General features: G+C 48.3%; 1 protein-coding gene across 1 annotated transcript in view; it reads right to left on the bottom strand.

The window, feature by feature from the left end:
- The window catches only part of TMEM132C (transmembrane protein 132C), a 310,078-nt gene that overhangs the window by 193,791 nt on the left and 90,857 nt on the right, over positions 1 to 25,430 (bottom strand). Inside the window, exon 3 of the mRNA XM_034637908.1 lies at positions 25,196 to 25,425. Coding sequence (XP_034493799.1) covers positions 25,196 to 25,425 — 230 coding nt within the window. The remainder of the gene's footprint in view (positions 1 to 25,195; positions 25,426 to 25,430) is intronic.

The raw sequence follows: 25,430 nt of genomic DNA on the forward strand, positions 1-25,430 counted from the left end.
GCATATAATAAAGACTTGATAAATGATAGTTATTTCTATTATTATTCTATGTGCAAATGTACTTAAGAGTTTCTCATATACCTTCCCAAGGAGTTCTCAAGTAAAATTTGGTTATCTTTTCTACTTCCTTGTTGATCTAGATAGGAAAAAATGCACGGAGGCAAAGACAAATAGATCTTCCTTTCAAATAAAAAGGATCCCCATAGCTAAGTCTTTTTATTGAGTCTTTTGTTTCTCCTTCTGCACCTCCTGACTCATGGTCTCCACGCATTCTCCCTTGTGTTTCTATAAGAGTCTCTCCCCAAACCAGCATTCTTCTCAGACTCAAGTACTAAGGTGTTGGATCTTGCCACGCGGATCTGCCCCTCTCTTGGTTTCCTTGAGATGGCCAAACAGCCCATTCTCCTTCCCTTCCTTCCTTCTTATCTGAAAAGCTCCAAGCCCTGAGAGCTGCCCTCGACCCCTATGCCAGCCACCGCCATCCGTGGTCTTCCGAATGCTTTCTAACTTGCTTGCTTCCAGCGTGCTTCTAATCCCAAAGGGTGGATCGTTGTAGACTTTTACCAAACATGCCTCCTGCCAACATTCCTGAGACCCCATCCTTTTGTAGTGTGGCTTTGCAGCTTCTCCCACTGACTCACAGCCCCCCTCCTTGATTCTGGGCTGGCCCAGTGACTTGCTCTGAACCTGGCAACTTCCACATTTGTTCTCTGGAAGTCCTGAGCTGCCGCATGAAGGAGCCGAGCAACGATGCTGGAGAGACCACACGGAGGGAGAGACGCCAGAGGCTGAAAGAGGACGAGGAGAGAGAAGCCCCAGCTGGGAGACTAGACGGAGGGTGAGGCGGGGAGAGCCTGCAGCAGCCCCACCTGCAGCAGCTTGGGGAAGCCCAGCCTATCCTGCATGAGCAGAGCCCAGCGCACTGGCTGAGCCCTGGCGGACCTGCACAGGGAGCCATGAGCAAACCCGGACTGTCATGGAGGCCTGGGTTTCAGGGCAGCATACCAGGCCGCAATAGAACTCTTGGTCACACTGCAATGATAAAAGAATCAACAAGGTCCTGTCTTGCATTTCTCTCTCTCTCTCTTATTATTTTTGCACACACAGCATGAACTCAGCTCACTGGAATAGTCCCGCGTATACAGTGGTCACAAATGTTCTCAAATCCATACGCTAAAACTTCTGTAAGTTACTTAATATTTGTCCTTACGACAACTTGCCTTATTTACTAATAAATGTACTAGAAAATGAAACTTTATATTACTATTGTGAATGGAAGACTTAACATTACTTGATGAGAATGGTAGGGTGTCTTAACACTAACAATGCAAGATGCTGACCCAGGGACCACCAGCCACGCACGAAACACTCGGAACGCTGCCTTAGGTCCACTGGTGGAAACGCCTGTTCTTCCGTGCTGTCATCTCTCTCTTTCTCAAATCATTTGTGGCTATAAGATGTGTTGAGAGCACAGCAAAAAGGCTTAATTTTTGTTTTAATTTCTTTGCACATATCACTGTGCTTCTAAGTTACTATATTTTATGATCTGATAATTGCCTACCTGTAGAGTGAAAATTCCATAAGGACACTTTCCTACCTCTACCAGGGCGGAGAGACAGCACTTAGTAGGTGCTTACGGCAAAGGTACTGGCTGAAGGAATCAATGAATAAATTAATGATTTACGCCTCAAAGCCTGTAACCACCCCCCACCAATCAAGAGAAACTTGTTTGATTATAAAGACTCTCTTGGGAATTTTTTTTCCCATAAATCAATACTGTTTGCCCAAACCCAACGTGAAATGCTCACTTCCCTTCATATTTTAGTTGCTAACGCGATACATTTCTGATGGTGTATTTATTTTCTGCCAAGTAACAATGGGTCTGATGAAAAACGGGCAGCCCTGAGCCTCGGAATGTGCAAGAAAGAATAATGCGTTGATCAATCAAGTTCACAAGCACGCACCCGTCTCCTTCAGAGGATGGGGGCGGAGACACACACAACCGGGAAAGCAGGAAGAGAATCGATCTTCTAGGAATCAGAAGGCCAAGGGGGCCGGAGAGAAGGCAAAGGCACGTTTTTAGTCTCCGATGCCTATTTCATCTCTCCTTGCACTTAGCAGGCCCGAACGACACAGCGCAGAGCCTTTCTCATTAACCATCTTACCCCGGCTTCCTCTGATGCCCAAGGAGAGACAATGGAAGTACATAAATATAACTTTTTTTTTTTTTGCATTTTGTTCCAAAATGGGATAACACCTCAGTGGCCAAAAACAAAAAACGTCCTTAGCAAAAGTAAACGGCAAATGACCACAAATCTCTGATCCTGATCTTTCAATGGGGCTTTCGCTCTCCACTAGAGAAACCACAAACGGAAAACTTCAGATCTATTTTTGTTTTCAATAAAAATCTTGTTTAACAGCATCATGAATATTCATGGTTTCGGCTTACTTCCAAATAAAAACAAGAGAAGCCAAATGAAACAAGAAAAAAAAAAAGTAGTTCACTCAGCTGCACAAAGGTTTGAAGGACAAGATTTTATGTTTTAAGACATGTGCATCTGTTGGAAAAAGAAAAAAAAGAAGAAGAAAAAGAAAAGAGAAACTTAGAATAATCAGAGCACGAAAAGTGCCAGTATCCACACCAGCAGTTCTGAAGATTTCAGTTAATGCCTGACTTTGCCATGTTTGCCTTATCGGAGGGCCAATTATGGCATTGTTTATGCAATATTTCTTTCCTGTAGATGAATTCAATCCAGCTGAATCCTAAATAATTTAGCCTCAACTCTTATCTATGACACCACTAGTTTTATGACCTAATTATAATTTTCTTATACATATTAAAACAAATTATAATTACTAAATTGAAGGACCATGCCCAAGTTGTAACTAAAGTTTGGTAGATGGCCAGTGTGGCCTGCTCACCAGACTTCTGGAACGAATTAGCTACCCGAACACTGGGCATTTCATTGGCCTTCAACTTCATGCGGTCATTAACAGCTGACCTCATCTGCTGAGGGCCTGGGGGACAGAGCAAGAGAACACAGACTAACTTCAATGGCTCGTCCTTTAGTGGGGCTCCATCTATAAGAGGAATGGGGCCCACTCTACCGTTTCTTCTAGACGCTGGACACCCAGAAGTAAGCATTGAAGGCCGGGCTCCTGAAAGCTCTGCACTATCCAATATGGTGAATGGGGTCCACTCTACCCTTTCTTCTAGATGCTGGACACCCAGAAGTCAGCGTTGAAGGCCAGGCTTCTGAAAGCTCTGCACTATCCGATATGGTAGCCACATGGTTGCTATTTAAGTGAAAATGAATTAAAATTAAATATGATCCAAAATGTGGATCCCCCATCTCACTAGCCACATTTCAAGTGATCAATAACCACCCAGGGCGAGAGGCTGTTAAGCTATACAGAGCAAACCTATGTAGGCCATCTCCATCACCACACAAAGTTCTACCAGCCAGCTCTGCTCCAGGAAGCACCGTGTAATCCCTCCACAACCTGGAGCTACTTGTAATAATTCGTTTGTGAAATTCAGGGCCCCACATCCTCTACAGGCAGATGGGGATCCATCCCCAAATCTTCATAGGCACTGTGGATATTTCCCTGGAAGATTCTGGAACCTTCTGAGTATTAAACTTAATTCCCTTCCCCAGAAGTTGCCTCCTCCTGCTTCTGTGTGTCAAATATACCTTCACCTCCTGGCAAAGTGTCCACATGGAACCTTCCAAAAAGCAGCAGCCTTATTCCCTTTACTCTCGCATAGTTAAGAAGACACCTGTCAAACACACACACACGCGCACACACACACACACACACCCCACTGCTATTTTTGAGATACTGGGATCATTTACAGCATTATTACCTTGTACTCTGACAGGCACACTGTAATACATACATAGCCAAGCCCTGATAAGACTGCGTCTTCACACGTTACATATTGGAGAACTATTATTACTTCCTCCGTAATGGAATCGTGATAACATCAAACAAGAATGAGGTTTCATCTTGGCTCCGGTCCAAATGGAGAAGCCATCCTAATATACTGGAAACAGACAAAGCCCAGACTAATGAGAAGCTATCTGGCCTACCTGTTTCTTACAGCGGAGCAAGTTAACACAATTAACTCGACGAAGCCAAGGATTGAAAGCCGAGCAGCCGCTGAAATGTCGAAGTCAGGACTGTGAGCGAAAATGCCTCCAGGGATCAGGAGAGTAATTTNAAGTCAGGACTGTGAGCGAAAATGCCTCCAGGGATCAGGAGAGTAATTTAGGTAAGTAAGGAGGCGATGGGGAGCTTCTGGGGGGGAGTGAGGGTCTGTGTTGGCGTGGAGAACAAAAGCCCCCACCCAGAGCAGCCTCGAGTTGGCTCCAAAGTCTCGGGGGCAGAAAAATGGGCTCAATTTTCAGATCTTCTGATTTTGGGAAGACAGAAAACTGGATTCTTAAGTTAAATTTATTTTTAAAATTCTATGCCTACCCAACAAAACCTGTCCTCAAGTCCCCTAGACCCTAAGCTATGTACTAAGGAATTTTCTGATGAATCGGTTCGTAAAGGAGAAACGCAAAGGGTCGTTTCCCGATCAGATTATGCCTCGCGGTAGACGGCAAAAATGACCACAGTACTTGCCCTCCCTGCCAGGAGTCCCTTCACCGCGTGACTTGGCCACTCCTCCCGTGGAGAGGGGAAGTCTGTGTCCCCACCCTCCGATGAGCGATGCACTAATTCCAAGCTGGGTTGTGCTTTTCCTGGAGCCCGGGGGCCACCGTGTGAAAAGCCCAGGCCAGTCCCCCAGCTGATGAGACACACATGGCCCCGAGACCCCATCGTCCCAGCCCCCCAGGGCAGCCCGCCCACAGAAGCAGAGTGGCCGGCCACACTGACCGGCAGGGGATCTCAGGCGGGAGTGAACCCAGCCCATGTCACATAGATTACTGACCCAGAACATCACAAGTTGAGGAAATTGCTGTGGGTGTGAGCCACTCAATTTCCAGGGTGGTTTCTCGAGGAAAACTCTCCTGTGGTTACCGTCTTAGCTCAGCATCTGTGTCATTGGGGTTCATACGCCAGCTCCATCGGGCACTCGCTCTGTGCCCTTGAAACAGTTGAGTGTCTCATCTTCCTCCTCGATACCATGAATGCAATAATATAATAACAATAATAATAATATTTCAGGGGGTCTTTACAAGGATTTAGTGACAAGACAGTTTCCGTGATGCATGGGATTGGCGCCTAACATAGCATAAGTTCTTGACGAATTGTTACCCCTAACAATTTTGTCTCCTTCACCCAATTTTTAAAAAGGACCTCCAGTCCCTTCTCATCGGTAACAATGGAAGAAAAAAAAAAGGAAAAGAAGTCATCACCTTGCGCCCTGCTACCCTAAGCGGGCCACTTTTTCTAGAATACGGGCACACGCGGGAGGCTTGTGTTAGGGGTTATGTTCGCATGCTTCTTAGAAAGCAAGAGGAGTAGTAACTTGCACCCAGGGGCGTGCTGAAGCTGGCTCATTCTGGCCCGGGAACCCACGAAGTAAGCGTTCAGGCATCTTTCAAGCCAGAAGTCACGTGGGTGGTGGGGGGTATTTACATCACAGAAACAGGCCGACACTACAGGTAAGGGCTGTCTTTCCCCCCTGCCCAGACCTTCATCGGCATCCCTCTGCCTGCATCCCTTGCACAACCCACCAGGCGACAAACGCAGTCCCTTCTTTATTTATTTATTTATTTTATTATATTATGTTAGTCACCATACAGTACATCCCCAGATTCTGATGTAAAGTTTGATGCTTCATTAGTTGCGTATAACACCCAGTGCACCATGCAATACGTGCCCTCCTTACTACCCATCACCAGTCTACCCCATTCCCCCACCCCTTCCCCTCTGAAGTCTTCAGTTTGTTTCTCATAGTCCATAGTCTCTCATGTTTCATTCCCCCTTCTGATTACCCCCCCTTTCTTTATCCCTTTCTTCCCCTACCGATCATCCTAGTTCTTATGTTCCATAGATGAGAGAAATCATATGATAATTGTCTTTCTCTGCTTGACTTATTTCACTTAGCATTATCTCCTCCAGTGCCGTCCATGTTGCAGCAAATGTTGAGAATTCGTTCTTTCTGATAGCTGAGTAATATTCCATTGTATATATGGACCACAGCTTCTTAATCCAGTCATCTGTTGAAGGGCATCTCGGCTCCTTCCATGATTTGGCTATTGTGGACAATGCAGCTATGAACATTGGGGTGCATATGGCCCTTCTCTTTACTACGTCTGTATCTTTGGGGTAAACACCCAGTAGTGCAATGGCTGGGTCATAGGGTAGTTCAATTTTTAACTTTTTAAGGGACCTCCACACTGTTTTCCAGAGTGGCTGTACCAACTTGCATTCCCACCAACAATGTAGGAGGGATCCCCTTTCTCCACATCCTCTCCAACAATTGTTGTTTCTTGCCTTGTCTATCTTTGCCATTCTAACTGGCGTAAGGTGGTATCTCAGTGTGGTTTTGATTTGAATTTCCCTGATGGCTAATGATTTTGAACATTTTTTCATGTGTCTGTTAGCCATTTGTATGTCTTCATTGGAAAAGTGTCTGTTCATATCTTCTGCCCATTTTATGATTTGTTTATTTGTTTCTCGTGTATTGAGTTTGAGAAGTTCTTTGTAGATCTTGGATACCAGTCCTTTATCTGTGGTGTCCTTTGCAAATATATTCTCCCATTCCGTGGGCTGTCTCTTAGTTTTTTTGACTGTTTCCTTGGCTGTGCAGAAGCTCTTTATCCTGATAAAGTCCCATAAGTTCATTTTATCTTTTATTTCTCTTGCCTTTGGAGATGTGTCGTGAAAAAGGTTGCTCTGGCCGATGTCATAGAAGTTGTTGCCTATGTTCTCCTCTAGAATTTTGATGGATTCCTGTCTCACATTGAGGTCTTTCATCCATTTGGAGTTTATTTTTGTGTATGGTGTGAGAGAGTGGTCAAGTTTCATTCTTTTGCATGTAGCTGTCCAATTTTCCCAGCACCATTTATTGAAGAGACTGTCTTTTTTCCACCGGATGTTTTTTCCTGCTTTATCAAAGATTAGTNTCCCAAACTATTAGAAGTTGCAGTCCCTTCTTTAATGAGAATCTGGAGGCACCAGATTCCTTTGTAGGATTATCTCCGAGTCCCTGTGGGGTGTCTTGAGGGATTTTTCTGAACCCAAGGTAGAAAGAGCCATCTGTTCTCTTAGACCTTGGACTTCAGCATCCCATATAGTCTTCATTCACTTATATGTGCAGCTATGGGACCACTTTTAGAAAACAGTAGTGTCGGGGCGCCTGGGGGGCCCAGTCCGTGAAGCATCTGCCTTCCGCTCAGGTCACGATCGCAGGGTCCTGGGATCAAGTCCTGTGTTGGGCTCCATGCTCAGCAGGGAGCCTGCTTCTCCCTCTCCCTCTGCCCCACCCTGCTCTTGCTCTCTCTCTCTCTCAAATAAATAAAAATAAAATCTAAAAAAAGAAAACAGTAGTGCGATGAGTCCCCAAAGACAAACTGTGAAGGTAGTTACCTTTTTGATTTTAAGGACATTTCTTATGAGGTCACTGTTTAGGGATGGACTGAACACGGCTCGGAGCACCTGAATGGCTGCAGCCCCCCCCCAAAGCGGGGGCCCCTAAGGAGAGGGGCAGTGAGCAAGACAATGGAGGACAGAGCCACAGAAGTCCCCAGAGCCGGTCTGCTGCACGTGCTGTCCCATGCAGGTTCTTCCATGGTGACCACGGAGTCCGGTCAACAGACACTGGCTAACTAGTCCACGGGAGGAATGAAGGAATGAATGAAGGAATGAATGAGATGGAGAAGTTCAGATGGCTCCAGGAAAATGGTCAGAAGGGCGTCCCGTGATCTGAGAAGGCTGGTGTTAGTAAATGTGTGGTCTCTAAGGTCAGGAGCCGGGCTTTCACCCTGAGGACAGTTGCTCAGTGTTCGCTCCCGCACACGTGTTGTGCGTCCCCATGGAGACTCATCACATCTGCCACTCACTGTCCCACAAGGGGCAAGCCCGTCTGCACCCCTCATGGCCCGGGACCCACAGCTTCTCAAGTCCGAGACTTGAACTCAGCAAACCACGTCCCCAGAAGCCCCACAAAGGGTGGACCCTGTGAGTCTGATTTCTCCAGAACGCGTAATGATTTCGCCCAGGAAAGTGGACAGAATCATGGGTGCCACCTGTTGAACACGGAGTTACCTGAACATATCTGGGAAGGCAACCACTTTTGCCGGAAGATCTGCATTGGACCACGCAGTCCTCCTCCAATGCCTCTTATTCTTCATAGCTTTAGGGGAAAAAAACCCGAGAACGATATACACGCTAACTCATTCTGCTGCGCTTTGCAGACATCGTGTTGTTTTACAAACTGAAGGTTTGTGGCAGCCCTGCCTTGAGCACGTCTATTGGCGTCTATGTTTCCAACAGCACGTGTCCACTTCGATACTATTGTATCTGTTATGGTGATCTCTGATCAGGGACTATGAGTCGCTGAAAGCTCAGATGATAGCATTTCTTAGCAATAAAGTATTTTTAATTAAGGTATGTATATTTTTAGACATAATGCTATTGCACACTTAATGGACGGTGATACAGAGCAAACATCATCTTCATATGCCCTGGGAAACCAGTAAATTCATTTGACTTGATTCATGGCGATATGCACTGTTTGCGGTGGCCTGGGACTGGACCTGCAGGGTCTCGGAGGCTGGCCTATACAGAAAACACAGCACGATCAAGTTGTCAGCAGCTCCGAAGATGATGGAGATTAATCATCTCACATTCATTAGGACTCAATTATTGTGACTCTTTAGTGTTTTGTGGTCTCTCCTTTCATGTTCTACAAACAGGCTTGGCTGCGTGTTTGAAGACAGAACATTCTCGAAAGCAGAGCAAAATCCCCGGGGGTTGCTTTTTAATCATTCTTTACTCCATTATGGAGAGTTCATTCCTATTCCACACAGACTTTTCAGCCGGTGCCAGAAGACTGACAGAGACACTGGAGATTCTGCAAACGCCAGGCACTCGGGGCACGTCCTCCACACTCCAGCCCAGGGGGGGGGCTTCTCAGCAGCAGCCGCAAGATGGTCCCAGTGAGAGCAGGGAGGGGCTGAAGAGCCAGAGAAGAGAGCTTGTCTATGCCAGCGGACAGGCCAGCTTTCCTGGGGACACCTGCTCCACATAGCTCCTGGCCTCTCTGGGGGATATGGAGCGCCCTAGGACCAAGGCACACCACCCTAGATGTCCCCAACTCCGATGACATCACAGAGGGGGATGGCTCTCTCCACCCAAAGCCTACTGAGGGCTCTGAAAGCACAGTGACATGGCCAAGCTCAGCCTAGGACAAGCAATGAGGGGCACCAATCCTATAAACCGTGCCCTCTCTATCTGTTTCTTTGTTCAGTTCAATCAGGGTGCACCCCTCTTCGAACAGTTTAAATTAGATGGCCAAAATGATAGCAATCTGGGGGCTAGGAAAAAAGTTGTAGGTGTTTATATAACACTTTATGCAAAAAAAAAAAAAAAGTCAGCAATTTCCATAGCAACAGGCCTGCCGCCTGAGCTTCTGAAGACAATTCAAGAGCCCAGGAAGAAGCAGCAGTCAGATGACTGAATTTCAGGGATTAGGAGGGGGCTTTTTCCAGATACAGGTATCCTGCTGGGGCAGGGGGTGGGAGGATGCAACGGCATCCGAGCCCGCACTCCCGATGAGGCCGAAAGGTACGTCCTGCCACTATGTCGGGTCGAAGAAGAGTGGAGTTTGTTTCTTCCTACAAGCACCTGAATGTGGCCCAGCCCGAAAGCCAGAGCCCAAGGTTACGCACTGCTCCAGCCACACAAATCGCTCCACAAGTGACTGTCATTCACAGGCAAAGGACAGCAGAATCTGAAATATCACTTAACTCACCGTGGAAAAACTGAAAAGAAGAGCATCATAAATGTCTGTGTAACTTTCACCTAAACTGACCAAAGCTGAAATTTTGCCATGCCTACTTTTGCTTCTCCGTCCGTCTCTCCAAATAAGTACATCTAGAATCTCAAGGTGTTGGCAGAATTCGTTGGCAGAAGGCTTCTGGTGGTTTGCTGAGCTCTGTGGCATTCCTGATAGCTGCCCTGATTTTCCCATGAGATTTACGGGATGAGGGGCCCCCGTACCCCAGCACGAACACCCGTAACTAACGACATCTGCAATGAGCCCATCCCCAAATAAGGTCACATCGTGAAGCACTGAGGGTTAGGACAGCAGCGTGTCGATTTTGCACACAACTGTAGGCAATCATACCAGGGAACTTGTTAGAAATAGATATTCCCTGGCCCAGCTCCATATCGACGAGCCAGAAGCTGTAGATGGGGTCCGGTGATTGACATGTTAAAGGGACTCCGGGTGAGGCTCGTGGCCCGTCTAGGTGGGGAACCACTGGTTGAAACCACTCGCGGCTGAGAGCTGCTCGCAGCAGCTGCAAGCCCCCAGCTGACGGATGCCCAGCGCAGAGGAGTGTCTCCATTCCGTGGGGGCTGAGGGTGAGTGGGGCATGTGGCCCCGGGGCTCCAGGCCCCACTGGCACCGGCTAGCTCTCTGTGCTGCTCTCCAGGCACACCCACGTCAAGGGGATATCCCGTAATCAACGGAACTATTTCACAGGCTGTCACTGATGTGTCTCTTCTACTTTGAAAACAATGCCAGCATTTGCTCTCTGTCCCTTTATAGTGCACAGGAAATACGGGCAGTTGTGGGAGGCTCGGGCCCTTCGGCCAAACGCATCACACTGCTCCCCCTCCTCCCACTCCTTCTCTCGGGCCTGGCACAGGAGAAGTCTGAGACCTCGCGTGTTCTCTGTGTCGCCTGGAGAGAGGGAGAGAAGACGCCACCGCTTCCAGGTCTTCCCAAACTTCTCACATGCATCTCCTGGTCCCTTCGGGGTCCTGCCAACATTTAACCCCTTCCAGCTCCCATCTGATGCTTTCACCCTACCCTCAGTTTAGGAAAATGGTTCTCTAACCTTTTGGAATAAGACCAAACCTGATAAAAAGTTTCCCGAATTTTTTGTCCAATTCGAAAGTTAAGGGTTTCACTCTCTTGCCTTCCATTTGTGCTACGATATCCCATTCTTCGCGGAAATCCGTATAATGTGCGCTTGTTATGGCTTGAATCTTGGAAAGAACCACGGTGGAAAGAGACCCACAGTGGGATGAAAATACCACTTATTAAATCAAAAAATATTCCCCCCGCACCGCAGCAGGGGGGCTTGATGGACGGTTGAGTACCCGGAGTAGGTTGACTAAGAATGGGGAGACGAATACTCTCTGAGCTCGTGAGAGACTGTCGCCCCAGTTGTTAGTGAGAAGGAGGCCCAGGTGCTCCCTGACCCCGTAGCCAAGAGCCCAGCTCCGTGAAAACGGTGCCTTCCCACCGTCCATCTTCACACAGCTGCCATGTGAGGCCCTCCTCTCCCACTGTGCATTTCAGGATGGCGTAACTGGGCTTGTCAGCTGGATGCAATCTTCAGCTCTTCGACCTGAGAAACACTGACCCTGATCTATCAGCTCAGAGACCCAGCCCCATGCCTAAGACGCCTGTTCTGGGAAGTGCTCATTAACAGCTAAGGAAATGAGTGTCATCGAAGTGTGATGCACTTTCCACCAATGTGCCATCAAGGATGGGCTCCGTCTCCGAATATACCTCTGATGGTATCAAACACTTCCTCCTTCTCCTTCTCCTTCTTCTTTTAAGAAAGGCTATTAAGGGGGGGCGGTAATCAGAAGGGGAAATGAAGCATGAGAGACTATGGACTCTGAGAAACAAACTGAGGGCTTCAGAGGGGAGGGGGGTGGGGGAATGGGATAGTCTGGTGATGAGTAGTAAGGAGGGCACGTATTGCATGGTGCACTGGATGTTATACGCAAGTAATGAATCATTGAACTTTACATCAGAAACCAGGGATGTACTGTATGGTGACTAACATAATATAATAAAAAAAATTAAAAAAATAAAATAAAAAAAAAGAAAGGCTATTAAGATAGACTTACTGCAAAGTATAAACTAACTAGATTAGGTCCTTGCTGTTTGGTAAACATGAAAATTGGCCTTGATTTTAATGGCTTATTGCCACGTTATCTGCTGCCAACATCTGGAAGGAGTGTTCCAAAGAAACAGAGCCTCTTACATTGCCAGGCAAGGTCATTATGTCCCCAGCAGGCAGCTCTCACCACATGTTCACGGGTAGCTCCATGACGCACCGAGAACCACAGCTGGCTTCTAAGCCCGAGAGAAGGTGGGCTGCAACCTGAGATCGCAGCCGAGCCCCTGAGCACCGGCGTTTGTTTTCCTTGGGGTTCCTCAACACCAGTACCACTGATCGGCATTTTGAGTTGGGATATGCTTTGTTGGGGAGAGGGAAGATGTCCTGCGCACTGGGGGATGCCTAGCACCATCCCTGGCCTCTACGCACAAGATACCAGAGGAAATGCGCTCCCCGCATTGATAACCAAGTGTGTCTCGGGATGTCCCCACATGTCCCCAGGGAGGGGGATAAACCTGACCCCCGACGGAGAGCCTCTGGTTTTGCCGGAATGAAAGCAAGGGCACCCCTCCTCTTAAAGGATGTAGATGTTACCACAGAGACGGGAGTTCATCAATTAGCACACTTTGGGGTGCACCTTGCGGCTCTCAACCAAGAGTAGCTGTGGGCTCTCTGCACAACTTCAGAAAAACACACATAATAAAAAAAAATAATGCAATGGTAACAAACAATATTTATTAGCTGCTTAAAATGTACCCAGCACAAGTTAAAATTCTGTCCCATTGAAGCCTCCCAATATCCCTACCAGCAGCTGCTATTATGCTTATCCTCATACAGGAATTGAGGCACAGAGCGGTTGAGGAATCTGTCTGCATTGCCGCCGAGAGAACGGTGGGTCTAGGATTTGAACTCAAGCATCCCATCCCGACGCTACCGGTGGACACCTGCTCCTTCCTGCCCTGTAGGTAAACCCGTCGTCTTCTAGTGCTTATACCTCAGTTTCCCCTTTGCCAAGCGCTCTGCCTCTGCTCTAAGTCAACACGTTTTTCGTGAGATTCATCCAGCCCTTGCAACTTGAAGGGTAGCAGGGTGAAGAAACACATTTACTTGCTGGTCACTATAAATGGATCTGGGATGAGCATGTGGCTCAAGCCCAGCCAAGCAGACTCAATTCCAGCTCATCTATTACAAAAATAAAAATCCACTTACAGATGTTTGTTGTCGCGACAGTGAGGTAAAATTGACTATCTTCACCAATGTCAAGTGTAGAGTTATGTGGTATTAAATACATTCACAATGTTGTGCAACCGTCACCACCGTTCACCTCCATAATCCACTCGATCTTGTAAAAACCGAAACTCTGCACCCATTCATCGATAATTCCCCCATCCTCCCAGCCCCAGACGGCCGCACCCTTACTCTGTCTCTATGACTGTGAATACTCTATCTCATGTAAGTGGAATCACATAATGGCTGGCTTACTTCACTCTGTATAATGTCCTCAAGTTTCATTCACTCTGCAGCGGGTGTCAGAATCCCCTTCCCTTTTACGGCTGAATCACATTCCACCGTATGGGTGGACCGCACTTTGCTTCTCCACTCATCCGTGGATGGCCGGTTGGGTTCCTTCCACTTCTCGGCCGTTGTGAGTCATGCTGCCAGGGATATATGAATGTCTCTTCAGGATCCTGCTTTCAGTTCTTTGGCACATGTACACAGAAGGACAATTACTGGGTCATACGGGAATTCTATTTAGAGTTTTTTTGAGGTACCGCCATATTGTTTTTCACAACAGCTGTACCATTTTGCATCCCCATCCCTAGGACACAAGGGTTCCAATTGGTCCACATGCTCATTGATGCTTGTTATTTTCTGCTTTTTCAACAGCAGCCGTCCTAATGGGTGCGAGGTGGTATTTCATTGTAGGAACCGTGTGCTTTCAAACTCTAAGTGTTGTATGAACTGGGAACTACTGCAGTCACCATGGAGGGAGCCAGCATGAAGACAGGGGTTTGGATGATGGAGTGAGAGAGACTGAATCTCAGAATGGGTTGTTGAGAGAACTGCATGGCCTGTTGTGAATGAGGACTTGCCAAACACTACGCAAACATGATTTTCTAGAAGCCCAATAGCGCCATCCAAACAGCAGTCCCGGGAGGAGCCAGGATATGGAAGTGGTGGCTAAGAGCCTCTAAAGAGACCTGTGGATTCCTTTATGCGGTAGTGAATTCCATTTCTTAAAGTTCCCTTGAGAAATTCAAAAGAAGAGACACTTTCTTCAGGAAAGCATGTCTAGAGTGATCACAGTACCAACACAAAACGGATGGTGGTGTTTTCAGGGAATGTGAGATCAGGTCTTCATCTTCTTCTATGCATTGTCCTCACAAGTGGCCCCACCTGAGTGACAGCCACCGTCCAGACCTGAGCATGCTGCCCCTTCTGGCCAATGCTTCTGAGGTAAAGGGACAGAGGTAGAAAGCCCCAGGCGACACGAGACAGGCTAAGGCAGCAAGGTCTGGCCTTGGGAAAGAGGTCCACCCTGGAGGAAAAAGGGTGAGGGACAATGGGACCCCAGCCATGGGGGAAGCGAGGTCACTGGGCTCACCTGCGGAAACGGCTGGGAATTGGGACTGAGACCCACAGCCCGCCTCTCTCCCCCTTCCATCCCCTGCTACACCACACCCCCCTCTTTGCCTTCACGTCCCCATCTGCAGGACCCCCTCTTTTGTAAATAAAAAAGGGCATCACCCTTCTGAAAGTTGACTGGAGCCCAGCTGGCCACAGAGGGCTCGTAAATGCAAGAAAATGTGCTCAGCATATCTAGGAGCGCGGGGGGTGGAGGCTGAAACAGGATTGAGGTTCCAAAGAAGGTTCCGAACAAGGAAGGGGTAATGCAATCGGAATGCTTTAGAATGAGGTAAGCCTTGTCTCCCTATCTGAGACTTTAATTCACCCAATAATTCTTGGGGTTGCAAGGCATACATGGTTTAGATTTCCCATATTAAGGAATCCTGCAGTAATGCCATGACACCAAGCAAAGTAGCAGCAAATCAACACTTAAAAATACCCCAGCGGCGCCTCGGTGGCTCAGTCGATGGAGCCTCCAACTTCTGATCTCAGGTCAGGTCATGATCTCAGCGTCCTGGGATGGAGCCTTGTGCCGGGCTCCATGCTCAGTGCAGAGTCTGGTTCTCCCTCTCCCTCTGCCCCTCCCCTTGCTTGCACACTCTCTCTCTTTCTCTCCCTCTCTAAAATAAATTTAAAAAAAAAATCCAGTATGGAGGCTTCTGGTGGGCTCAGTCAGTGGAGCGAGTGACTCTTGATCTTGGGGTCGTGAGTTCAAGCCCCACGTGGGGTGTAGAGATTACTTAAGAATAAAAATCTTTAAAAAAATACCCCAGTATTCTGGGACCCTGGAGTAGCCCACACTCTTACTGCAATTCTTACTCATTTGATCTTGGGGTCGTGAGTTCAAGCCCCACGTGGGGTGTAGAGATTACTTAAGAATAAAAATCTTTAAAAAAAATACCCCAGTATTCTGGGACCCTGGAGTAGCCCACACTCTTACTGCAATTCTTACTCACCCCGCAGCCTGCCTCTGCTCTCCAAGAATGCCCAGGTAGACTGGTCCCCTTATGCACACGGTACGCTGTGTGCAGCAGACGGAACTGTGACCCAGGAAGCCAGAAAACGAAGATGCCCTTTAGTTTTTACATTTTTACTTTACTTTACTTTGAAAACTAAGCTGACTCTTAAATCGGTGAAAGAATGTGGCATAAAGGAAGCAGGTCTCGGTCAGAAAGGCTCTGCTTTCTTTCACTTTTCAGAGAGCTGGAGTCAATTTTATGTGTAAATGTTTTTCCCACAACAGTCAAATGTCCCACCGAAGCCGGGCTGCCTGGCAACGCAGATGTGTTGTGGGGAGCTGAGGAGGGGGCCCTGGGCAGGAAACATTATTTCTTCACTTCTTCCCAAGCAGAAAGAAAATTGTTCCTTTTCTCTGTTCCAGAAGAATACGTTTAAAATGACAAGCTGAACAAAATGAAAACAAACCTTTCCTTCGGAGACATTCAACAGGGAAATGAATTGTAGACAGAGTGTGGGAAAATGAGTTTCCAGAATTGTCTGAATTAGCTCCAAATTTGCAGTCAGTGCAAACCCAGCTGTGTTTTGGGGTCTCCTCCTAATGATGAGTCTGGGAGAGTCGGGTCATTCCTGAGGGCTCCACCTGCCCTGTGGGATGGATGCCTATTTGGGAATGAAGAGCCAAATCTTCCAGGGGCGAGCCAGGGATCTGGAAATTGCCTTTCAGGCTTTCCCATACCCTTGGATCAAAGGGGATCAAGGAAAGAAAAAAAGAGCTCGCCGACATTTGGTTACAACAGCACGGGTGCAGGCTGCGGTCAGGAATCAGAGGGGGGTTTGAGAGCAGGGCACAGGTGCATGGGGCCCAGACGGGCGTGCTCTCTGCTTGGTGAAGGCTCTGATTCGCCCCGGGAGCTCTGCTCTCCCACCACGCGGAGCTGCCGAGGGGCACAAGGCAGTTCAGAAGTTCCCAGGATGACACGGTGCAAGGCCCCGAAATGCATGGGGTGGTCCTCTCCTCTCTGGAGTGGGTGGGAGAGTGGGGGCTCTCCCACTTCGTGTCCATCCAGGACCCCAGAATGTGGCCTCACTGGGAAACAGGGTCTTTGCAGAGGTGACTAGTGCCGGATCTCCGGAGGGGATCATTGCAGGGAAAGGCGAGGGGATCTGAGACATGGATGCAGAGGGACAGGGAGGGGACAGCCGTGTGCGGACAGAGGCAGGGCGGGAGCGATGCAGCCAGGAGCCGAGGCACCAGCTGAATGAGGAAGAGACAGGGAAGGATCCCCCCACTCCCTGCCCCACGTTGCCTCTGGAGGAACCTCGGCCCAGCCAGCGCCCTAACTCCACGCTTCTGCCTGCAGATCTGTGAGAGGCCACGTTTCCGACGCTTTAAGCAGCCCCATCTGGGGTAGTTTGTTACAGAAGCCCCAGGAAAGGAATTCACTGATGCTTTGAACCACAACTTAGATCAAGAGACACAGCTCAGCCCAGGGTCACCATCAGGTCCCCAGGCCTGCATGGTGACGCTGAAAAGTGATTCTGTTGTCCGCTTGTATGAATTCAGAGACTGCGCTGAAAGCCGGTGTTTTTAGCTTCTCAGCAAAGCCAGTGACCCCAGAGGCTGGGGTCGTGGGTCCCTGGCCTCTCCCCCCAGCATCACGGTTTCAAGCTCCATCCACGCCATGGCCTGAATCTCTACTACAGTCCTTTCTGTGGCCACACGATATCCCAATACATGGAGAGATGGCACTTTGCTTACTCGTTCGCCAGTTCATAGACGTGCAGGTTGTTTCCATGTTTTGGCCATTATGGGTAATGCTGCTGTGAACATTTGTGTATTTTGTGTATCTGTGTATGTTTGGGGTATAATTAAGTGTAAGTGGACTAAAGTGTGGAGCTCCCCGATGGGCTTCAGCCTACCAGGAGAGACACGCTCCGTGGATCCCACCAGCCACCCACCCGTGGGAGCCTAGCACCGTGTCCTCTGCCCTGAGCTGGCATCGCAAAAATCCTTTTAGAGGAGGGGACAGCCAGTCAATGATCCCTACGGGCACTCCCTCTTCATGCATTTAGCTTCTAGGAATGAGTCCACCAACAAATTGCAACCTACTTGGAAAAATAACACCTCTCCCAACACCCCTGCATGCAAAGTCACTTCAGTTCACTGCTTTAAAAGCCTCTTTCCTGCTTCCACCCTTTATCCTTTTTATTTATTCATTGGAAGATGCTGGGAACGTAGAGAGGCTGTTAAGGGCACAGGATGCTGTGTGGATTTGGTTGGGGGGAACGCCAGTTCTTAGCAAGCATGAGTACACGTCCACTTGTCAAACCAGGACAGAACATGTGAGTCAGGGGCCCCGTGTGAGCGCCGTCCGCGCCCCAGCTGAGGGCACCCCCTGCTCCCTTATTCTGCAATCCTGCCCCAGCAACGCCAAGGCTGTCAAGTCCTTGCACAGCATAGACTGTCTCTCCTCTGCTCCCTTTTTATTGTTCTGGGAAGACTACCCCCTGACTTCACAGAGTTTTACTTAAAAAAGAAAAATCGTCTCTTCAGATTTACGCCCCGAAGACTCTGTTATCGGTGCCAGCACACAAAACCGACCCGGGAAGGGGCAGAGCAGCTCTGAAAATTGCTGCTCGATTTCAGGTGTTCCTGAGAAACCTCACAAGGCCCAGGGAGAAGGAACAGAGAGGGAGATATGGAGATTCCTGTGGGTCTGTGCAGGGCTGGCTGGTGCAGAGGGCAGCTGCCTCAGCGGAAGACCTGGGGGCTGGTCCCGGGCTGGCAGGACACGGGGTGACCACCCGAGGTCCACAGGAGTCCAGACACATAGGAGCCCCCTAGATCTTCAACTGTCACGGTTGGTAAGTCCCCGTCACACACAGCTCCCGCTCTGCTCTCGATGTTTCCTCTCTGAGCGCACGCACTCAACCACAGACCGAAGTCCCTCGTCTTCAGAGAGACCCTCGGGAGACCCAACCAGACCTCCAGAACACAGTGTCTGAGAACTTTAAGATCGCAACACTGAACTGGGCAAGACCTTCTCAAACGCTAACGGAGAGCAGACGGATTCATGAAGCCGCTAACCCAGATGAAACACAGCAAGAATTAAATATGGGACACTGAGTGAATGGATGGAGGGACTGGAATCTTGATGACTTCGTTTAAAAACACTGCTGGTTCTTTAATATTTTGTTTTCCAGATTGAAAGGACCCCTTTCCTCCTTCCTTTTAAGACATTTATAACTTGCAGGGATTTGATAAAGCACACGACTGTAAACCCGGATTGAAACATTTCCCTTTTTCTCCCTACCGGATCTCTCCAGAATTCAGAAACTCTGATCAAATATTCTCATTCTTCATGACAATATACGTTTTAGAATAAGCTCAATGAAAATCCATTCCCTTTGCAACGGGACTCAATTAGACAAGTCCATAGCCTGGCTTCTTAGCATAAAGATACTTTAAACGTCTATCTGAGATTCCTTATTATCAGACACTTTTAAAGAACTGACATTGACCTTAGAAAGCCAGTGACGCCCTTGGATATGACCAGAGCTATTACTGAATATCGTATTTAAGAACATAGAATCAGTATCCTTCCTACACTGATATCAATAATCCAAGTTTAAGAAGACTAGACTTATTGGGGCGCCTGGGTGGCACAGCGGTTAAGCGTCTGCCTTCGGCTCAGGGCGTGATCCCGGCGTTCTGGGATCGAGCCCCATCAGGCTCCTCTGTTGGGAGCCTCCTTCCTCTCCCACTCCCCCTGCTTGTGTTCCTTCTCTCGCTGGCTGTCTCTGTCAAATAAATAAATAAAATCTTTAAAAAAAAAAAAAGAAGACTAGACTTATTATTATTTTTTTTTTAAAGATTTTATTTATTTATTTGACAGAGATAGAGACAGCCAGCGAGAGAGGGAACACAAGCAGGGGGAGTGGGAGAGGAAGAAGCAGGCTCATAGCGGAAGAGCCTGATGTGGGGCTCGATCCCAGAACGCCGGGATCACGCCCTGAGCCGAAGGCAGACGCTTAACCGCTGTGCCACCCAGGCGCCCCTAGACTTATTATTTTTTTACAAACAAATGAGTTTCACTCTATCTTTGATAAAAATGAAATAACTATAAAAATTGTATTCCAGATGGAAAACTAGAATGCACCCATGATCAGACTCTCATTGCTAATTGTCTCCGAGGCTCTGTGATCTATGTGTGAACGCAAAGCTCGTCCGGACAACCTTCACTGCCAGATGGGAGCGCCCATGACATCACCAAAGGGTCAAACTGCCAACTGGGGAGAACCCCTGGGGCTGAAGCCACCAACCTCATTCCACCCTTTGAAGATGCCTCCAACTCAAATCTAGAAATTTTCTCAACAGGCTGCTTATATTATCAATGATCAGATTATCAACCTTTGCTTCTCTTATATTTCCAAAGAGATGTCTCTTATTAAATGGCTGATTGCTCCCATCAGACAGAGACCTGGTTTAGACCTGGTCTGCAGCACTGTCGCCTGAAATAAATCATTCTCATGTTCATCTGGCCCTAAGTGACCACGAGGAGAGGCGGTTGCTAACACCTCGTGTTGTGGTTTAACTTCGACAGGTAAAACTTGAATCTCTTTATAACCCATTGGGGTTGCTTAATTGGTTAGATCTTGGCTTCTGGGAATCTGCTCTGGGGGGAGGGGTTCATTCCTTGGCTAGTGTTGTCCTATGGTCGTCTGATTGACCTCCGTCTCCTCTCAAGGGTTTTAAACGCCCCTTGATGGTCACTCACACATCAAAGGACGTCCCTCGGGATCAGACACCTTCGGGAACCCAACAATCTGATCACCCATGTACGTGACAGCAACGCACCTGTTGGCGCAGGGGAACGTGGGAGTCCTCAGCCCGGCTGCATCATCAGTGGTAGTGACAGGAACGCCATACCAGCTGCTCACGCTCTCAGTTTGCTGAGGGACTGACCCAAAGCGGGAGGATGCTAAAATCACACACGAACAGCAGAGCCCAGCCTTGAAAATTCCTTGAGCTGACAAACCCAGTTGCATCACACAAGCAAAGCTTAATTCAGCTCATTTGGCAAGACAAGTGAGGCCAACTTGACCTGGGTCGCTGCTGGCTTCTGCCTTGGAAAATCATAAGTGAGACTTAACTTGTTCCCCCAAATTGATACGAGGTCACCACTAACCCCTTTCCTTTCAAGAAAATTCTAATACTTTGAGCAATAACCAAGAAGAGTTGGTCCCTGCCTCGGGGCTCTGGGAGCTGCCTGCTTTCTTCCACCCCCCCACGTCCCTCCCGCCCAACCCCGAGTCTCATTCCAGGCTTTGTTTCCAGGGCTCCCGGTGTGCAAACTGTCCTCTGGGTGTGTTCACAGTAAACTTTAGGGATTCATTGGTTTTACTTCTGTTTTTTTCCTGAACTTTGGACACAACGAAGCAAGCCTGTTCTCAGGTGCGGACCACCTCCACTGACTCGTAGGCATGAATTCCAGTTACTTAGCACGAGGCTGAGGCACAGTGGCCTCTCCCGCTCTCCCCTCTAGAGGCCTGCAAGGCCAGGACCAACCGAGGTAAAGTGGACATGGATCCCAAGCAGGAAGAAGTTGGGCAAAGTCTGTCTAACAAGGCACTTCGAGGAAGCAGGGGTCGGGGCCAAGGCCCATCCTCAGCGTCCCGAGGCCTTGGTGGCACCCAGGCACGTGCGGTGGCACTGGGCATCTTCAGGACTGACGACTTGGTTGTCGGCATATTTTGGAAGCCGCTGGAATAGTGAGTCAAGCCTATGCTTGCTGTAAGGAATCTCGAGGTTTATTTCAAGAAATCTCAGTCATGGAGGAAAACCTCCGTGAAAAGAGACATTTGTGATCTAGGTTTGATAGCAGGTATCGGTTTGCACGAATTCCCTAAATGTCTGCTGGGCCCTTGCTCCCTGCTTCGCTTTCTGCCAAGGGCCAAGGGGCCTGCGCCCATGAACGGATGCACTCGACGTGTCTGCGGAACACGTCTGGTTATGCATTTTTCATTTGTGTTGGCGATCACGATTTCTTATTTTCTCAAATAGGTCTCCCAAATCACTATGACTACAGGAAACAAAGCTTCAACTTTCCACACTTGACATGTTTGAGTTAAGTTTCTGAAGTCTTGAGCCAAAAGCAGGCTGCTTCTCTTGACTCATGAAGGCAGCATCATTCGTGAAAACGATCTTATAAAGGAGGCCTACGCCAGGTTCCCAGACAGGCTACTGGCCCTATAAAAATCCCTAAAAAGTCCTGGCTGTCTCCAAATAAAGCCTTGTGGTCAAAGCCATCGTGCAAGGTACTGAAGGAGAACGCCTCTGGATTTCACAGTCAGGAGAGGTCTTCCAAGGTCTCCTGCAAGACCCCCGAATTTCTCAGTAGAAAGATGGATTTCCTGCCATCCAACCCGCAGCCGTGGCTGGAGGCACGTGGGTCCCGTGAGCACGTGCACTCACATGCAGTCACTGTCCGTGCTGCGTCTTCGTACAACCTCTTGCATTCTCTTACTGAATATTTTATCCTTGAAACAATCCATTGAAAAATGAACATTATTTTTAACTAAGTTACAGTTCACCATCTTCTCTGGAAAGGGAAACCTGCTTCCCCCACACTCGGCCCATCAGTCACGGCAGCGGCATCCTTCGGCCTCACGTTAGGACTCTGGGTCTCCTCTGTCTCCCCCCAGGACTCTGGTCTGTGGTTGGAATGATCAGGAAGGCTGCTCCACCTCACGGCCCTAAGCAACGCCCAGCCCAGAACCACGCCATTGCTGCTCTCTGTGCTCCAAAGTGCTTGTCATTATAAAAAAAAAAAGTTTTTCTCTTTAAACAAAATCATGGCGAGTTGGGAATGAAAACAACATCGAGAACAGACCTGGTGGCTGTGGTTTTATGCAAGGCATGGAGTCCTTTTACTGCTAACACAGAATTCAGTGCTTAGGGAGGTTTTGATGGATCTTTAAACACAGCCCCTGTGAGCGATAGTCAACGTTCATAGACATACTTTCTACGGGCCAGGCGCTGTTACAAGCACCTTACAAATAAATATTGGTTCTCGGGGGCCTCCCACCCCTACAGAAGGAGGTGCCGTGATGACAGCTGAGGCAGAGGAGAGGGGACAGAGGTACCCCGAGGTCAGGTGAGCTGCCCACAGTCCCACAGCCAGGGAGTGGAGGAGACAGGCTCAGGGCTGAGCCAGCTGTTTGTAGGAGCTGGTCCTCACCACCGTTCCTGCCCGTGATGATGACAATTACAGAAAACATCCCCTCCTGTCTAATGAAGCAGGCCTGGGGCCCACCGGCCGCTGAAGGACCTGCACTTCCTGGGACCCAGGCACCCGGTGACTCACTCAAACCCACCCATGGTGGACCACAGAGCCTGCATTTCTGAAGGCGAAGCTGTGGTCCATATCTACAATGGAATATTACTCAGCTATCAGGAAGAACGAGTTCTCAACATTTGCTGCAACATGGACGGCACTGGAGGAGATAATGCTAAGTGAAATAAGTCAAGCAGAGAAAGACAATTATCATATGGTTTCTCTCATCTATGGAACATAAGAACCAGGAGGATCGGTAGGGGAAGAAAGGGACAAAGAAAGGGGGGTAATCAGAAGGGGGAATGAAGCATGAGAGACTATGGACTCTGAGAAATAAAACTGAGGGCTTCAGAGGGGAGGGGGGTGGGGGAATGGGATAGGCTGGTGATGGGTAGTAAGGAGGGCACGTATTGCATGGTGCACTGGGTGTTATACGCAACTAATGAATCATCGAACTTTACATCAAAAACCAGGGATGTACTATATGGTGACTAACATAATATAATAAAAAATTATTATTAAAAAAAAATGAAGGCAAAGTTACAGATCAGTCCAAGTGTGAAGATAATTAGGGCTCTGGAATCATGAAGCGTGTTAGTGGTACCATCCCTGTCTTCTCCATCTACTTTCCAAAGCCTAGGCTGTATATATTTATTTTACAATGAAATGATCTAAAACCCAGCATGCCAAGGGACCCAGGGAAAACAGAACTCAAACCTTCCGGATCAGTGTCTTTCCCAGCCAAGGCAGAAGGAAGCAAAATCTGGTTCCTAAACGTTTGCTAGCCTGGCCCCGAAGTTATAAGGTAACACTTCCACTGAGCCACTGGAGCCCTGACGGGGAGGGGCGTCCCTCCTCACACACAGTCAGCAGGTGCCTGGCTGGCCTCGGAGGCTGAGAGTGCGGATGTGATGGGAATCCCCGCAGGGCAAACTTTGTATCTTGCGAACGAGGGAGGATTTCATAACATCGCACGATGTCGTGAAGATCTCGATCCTATCCAGAGCACGCTGGCAAGGGAGGATCTGGTCAAATGAGCCCACTTAAAAGTTGAAAGAAAACATGACAAGGACGATGACCAGACACACATTTCAGAGGAGCATTGTTCGAATCCGAAGGGTGAAGAAATGCCTTCAGAAACATTGAAAGCCTGGAGTGCATTTTGTGAAAACAAACTCAAACAAAGCCTTTTAAAGTGACCGTTCTTGACGTTATACAACAAAACCTAACCAAAAAGAAATACACGAGACAATGCTATCATTCTATTTTGCAGATATTTTCCCAAGCAACTCCTTCAACGTTTGATGTATTTCTTGTTTTAAAAAAGAACCAAGGCAGAGCTGTAATTATGACCTAAGTCCTTCTGCACTAGAAGGTAAAAAAAAAAAAAAAAAGGACACGATTTTTATCATCTTTATCTTTTAAACAAATCTCAAATATTTTCTCATTATTAAGAGACCCTGGTCTACATTTTAAGAGGATTTGCTGTAAGTGGCTTTTCTCCAGTATTAATAATCCTCGGAGAGCAGACGCTCCCAGACCGACCTCGGAATCATCACACAGTGACAGAGCAGCCCTATTAGAACTCAAGAGCTGAGCCAGCAGTGGGGGTGGCAAGTGGGTTATTCTGCTGTTTCAACTTACTTTCTGTTCTTTCTTTTTTTAGGAGCTGGAATTCCTCTGTGCAGGGATTTTCTATTGGGCAGACTCCTTTAATCACAGCTACGCCGAGCTCAGGAACTCAGGTTCCCCCAGCCCTGACTTGGCAACATTGAACCTCACCAAATTTTTTTTTTAAAGGACGCATCCTTGCCGCCTTTTTCTCACATATTCACCTGAAGTAAAAATACCCTAAATATCATAAGCCCTACGTCTCTTCTGGGGCTCTGTGAAAATATACTCTCAATCATGCAACAGGTATTTGCATATCTACAAAAGAATTCAAAGCTAAAGAAAAGTCACATCCTTCTCCAATTCAATGACAACTCAAGGTCAAAAGAGAGTGATTCATTTACCTTTGTTTCCTTCTGATGCGGTTTCTGGCCCCCTTCCCCCGCCCCCAATCCGCGATATGAGAAGCGCTGCTGAGAGCCCTGGTATAGCTGCAGAATCTGGCTTCACTGTGAAGCCCGAGGGTCCCTGAAGGTGGTGAGACCCCAGGCGTCCAGCCCCGCCTCACACGAGGCACGCGCAAGACTGCCCTGGGCCAGCCTGGGCACCTACCTCAGGATGAAGAGGTCCACGGTGGAATTGCTGGCGACGGTGACATAGGCAGTGACCACGTCTCCTTGTTTGACTGGCTGGGAGGGCAGCCAGACGGCCACGTTGCTGTCCAAACGCAGCTCACTGAGCTGGGCCGTGTCCTGGGTCCGATAGAGGCTGACAGCGCCGATCCTTTGCAAGTGGGGCACGGCCTCGTCCAGCCCGTCCTTGCCCGGCCGGATGGCGTTGCCCTTCC

The sequence above is a fragment of the Ailuropoda melanoleuca genome, chromosome 12, assembly GCF_002007445.2.
Source record: "Ailuropoda melanoleuca isolate Jingjing chromosome 12, ASM200744v2, whole genome shotgun sequence".
Lineage (NCBI taxonomy): Eukaryota > Metazoa > Chordata > Mammalia > Carnivora > Ursidae > Ailuropoda > Ailuropoda melanoleuca.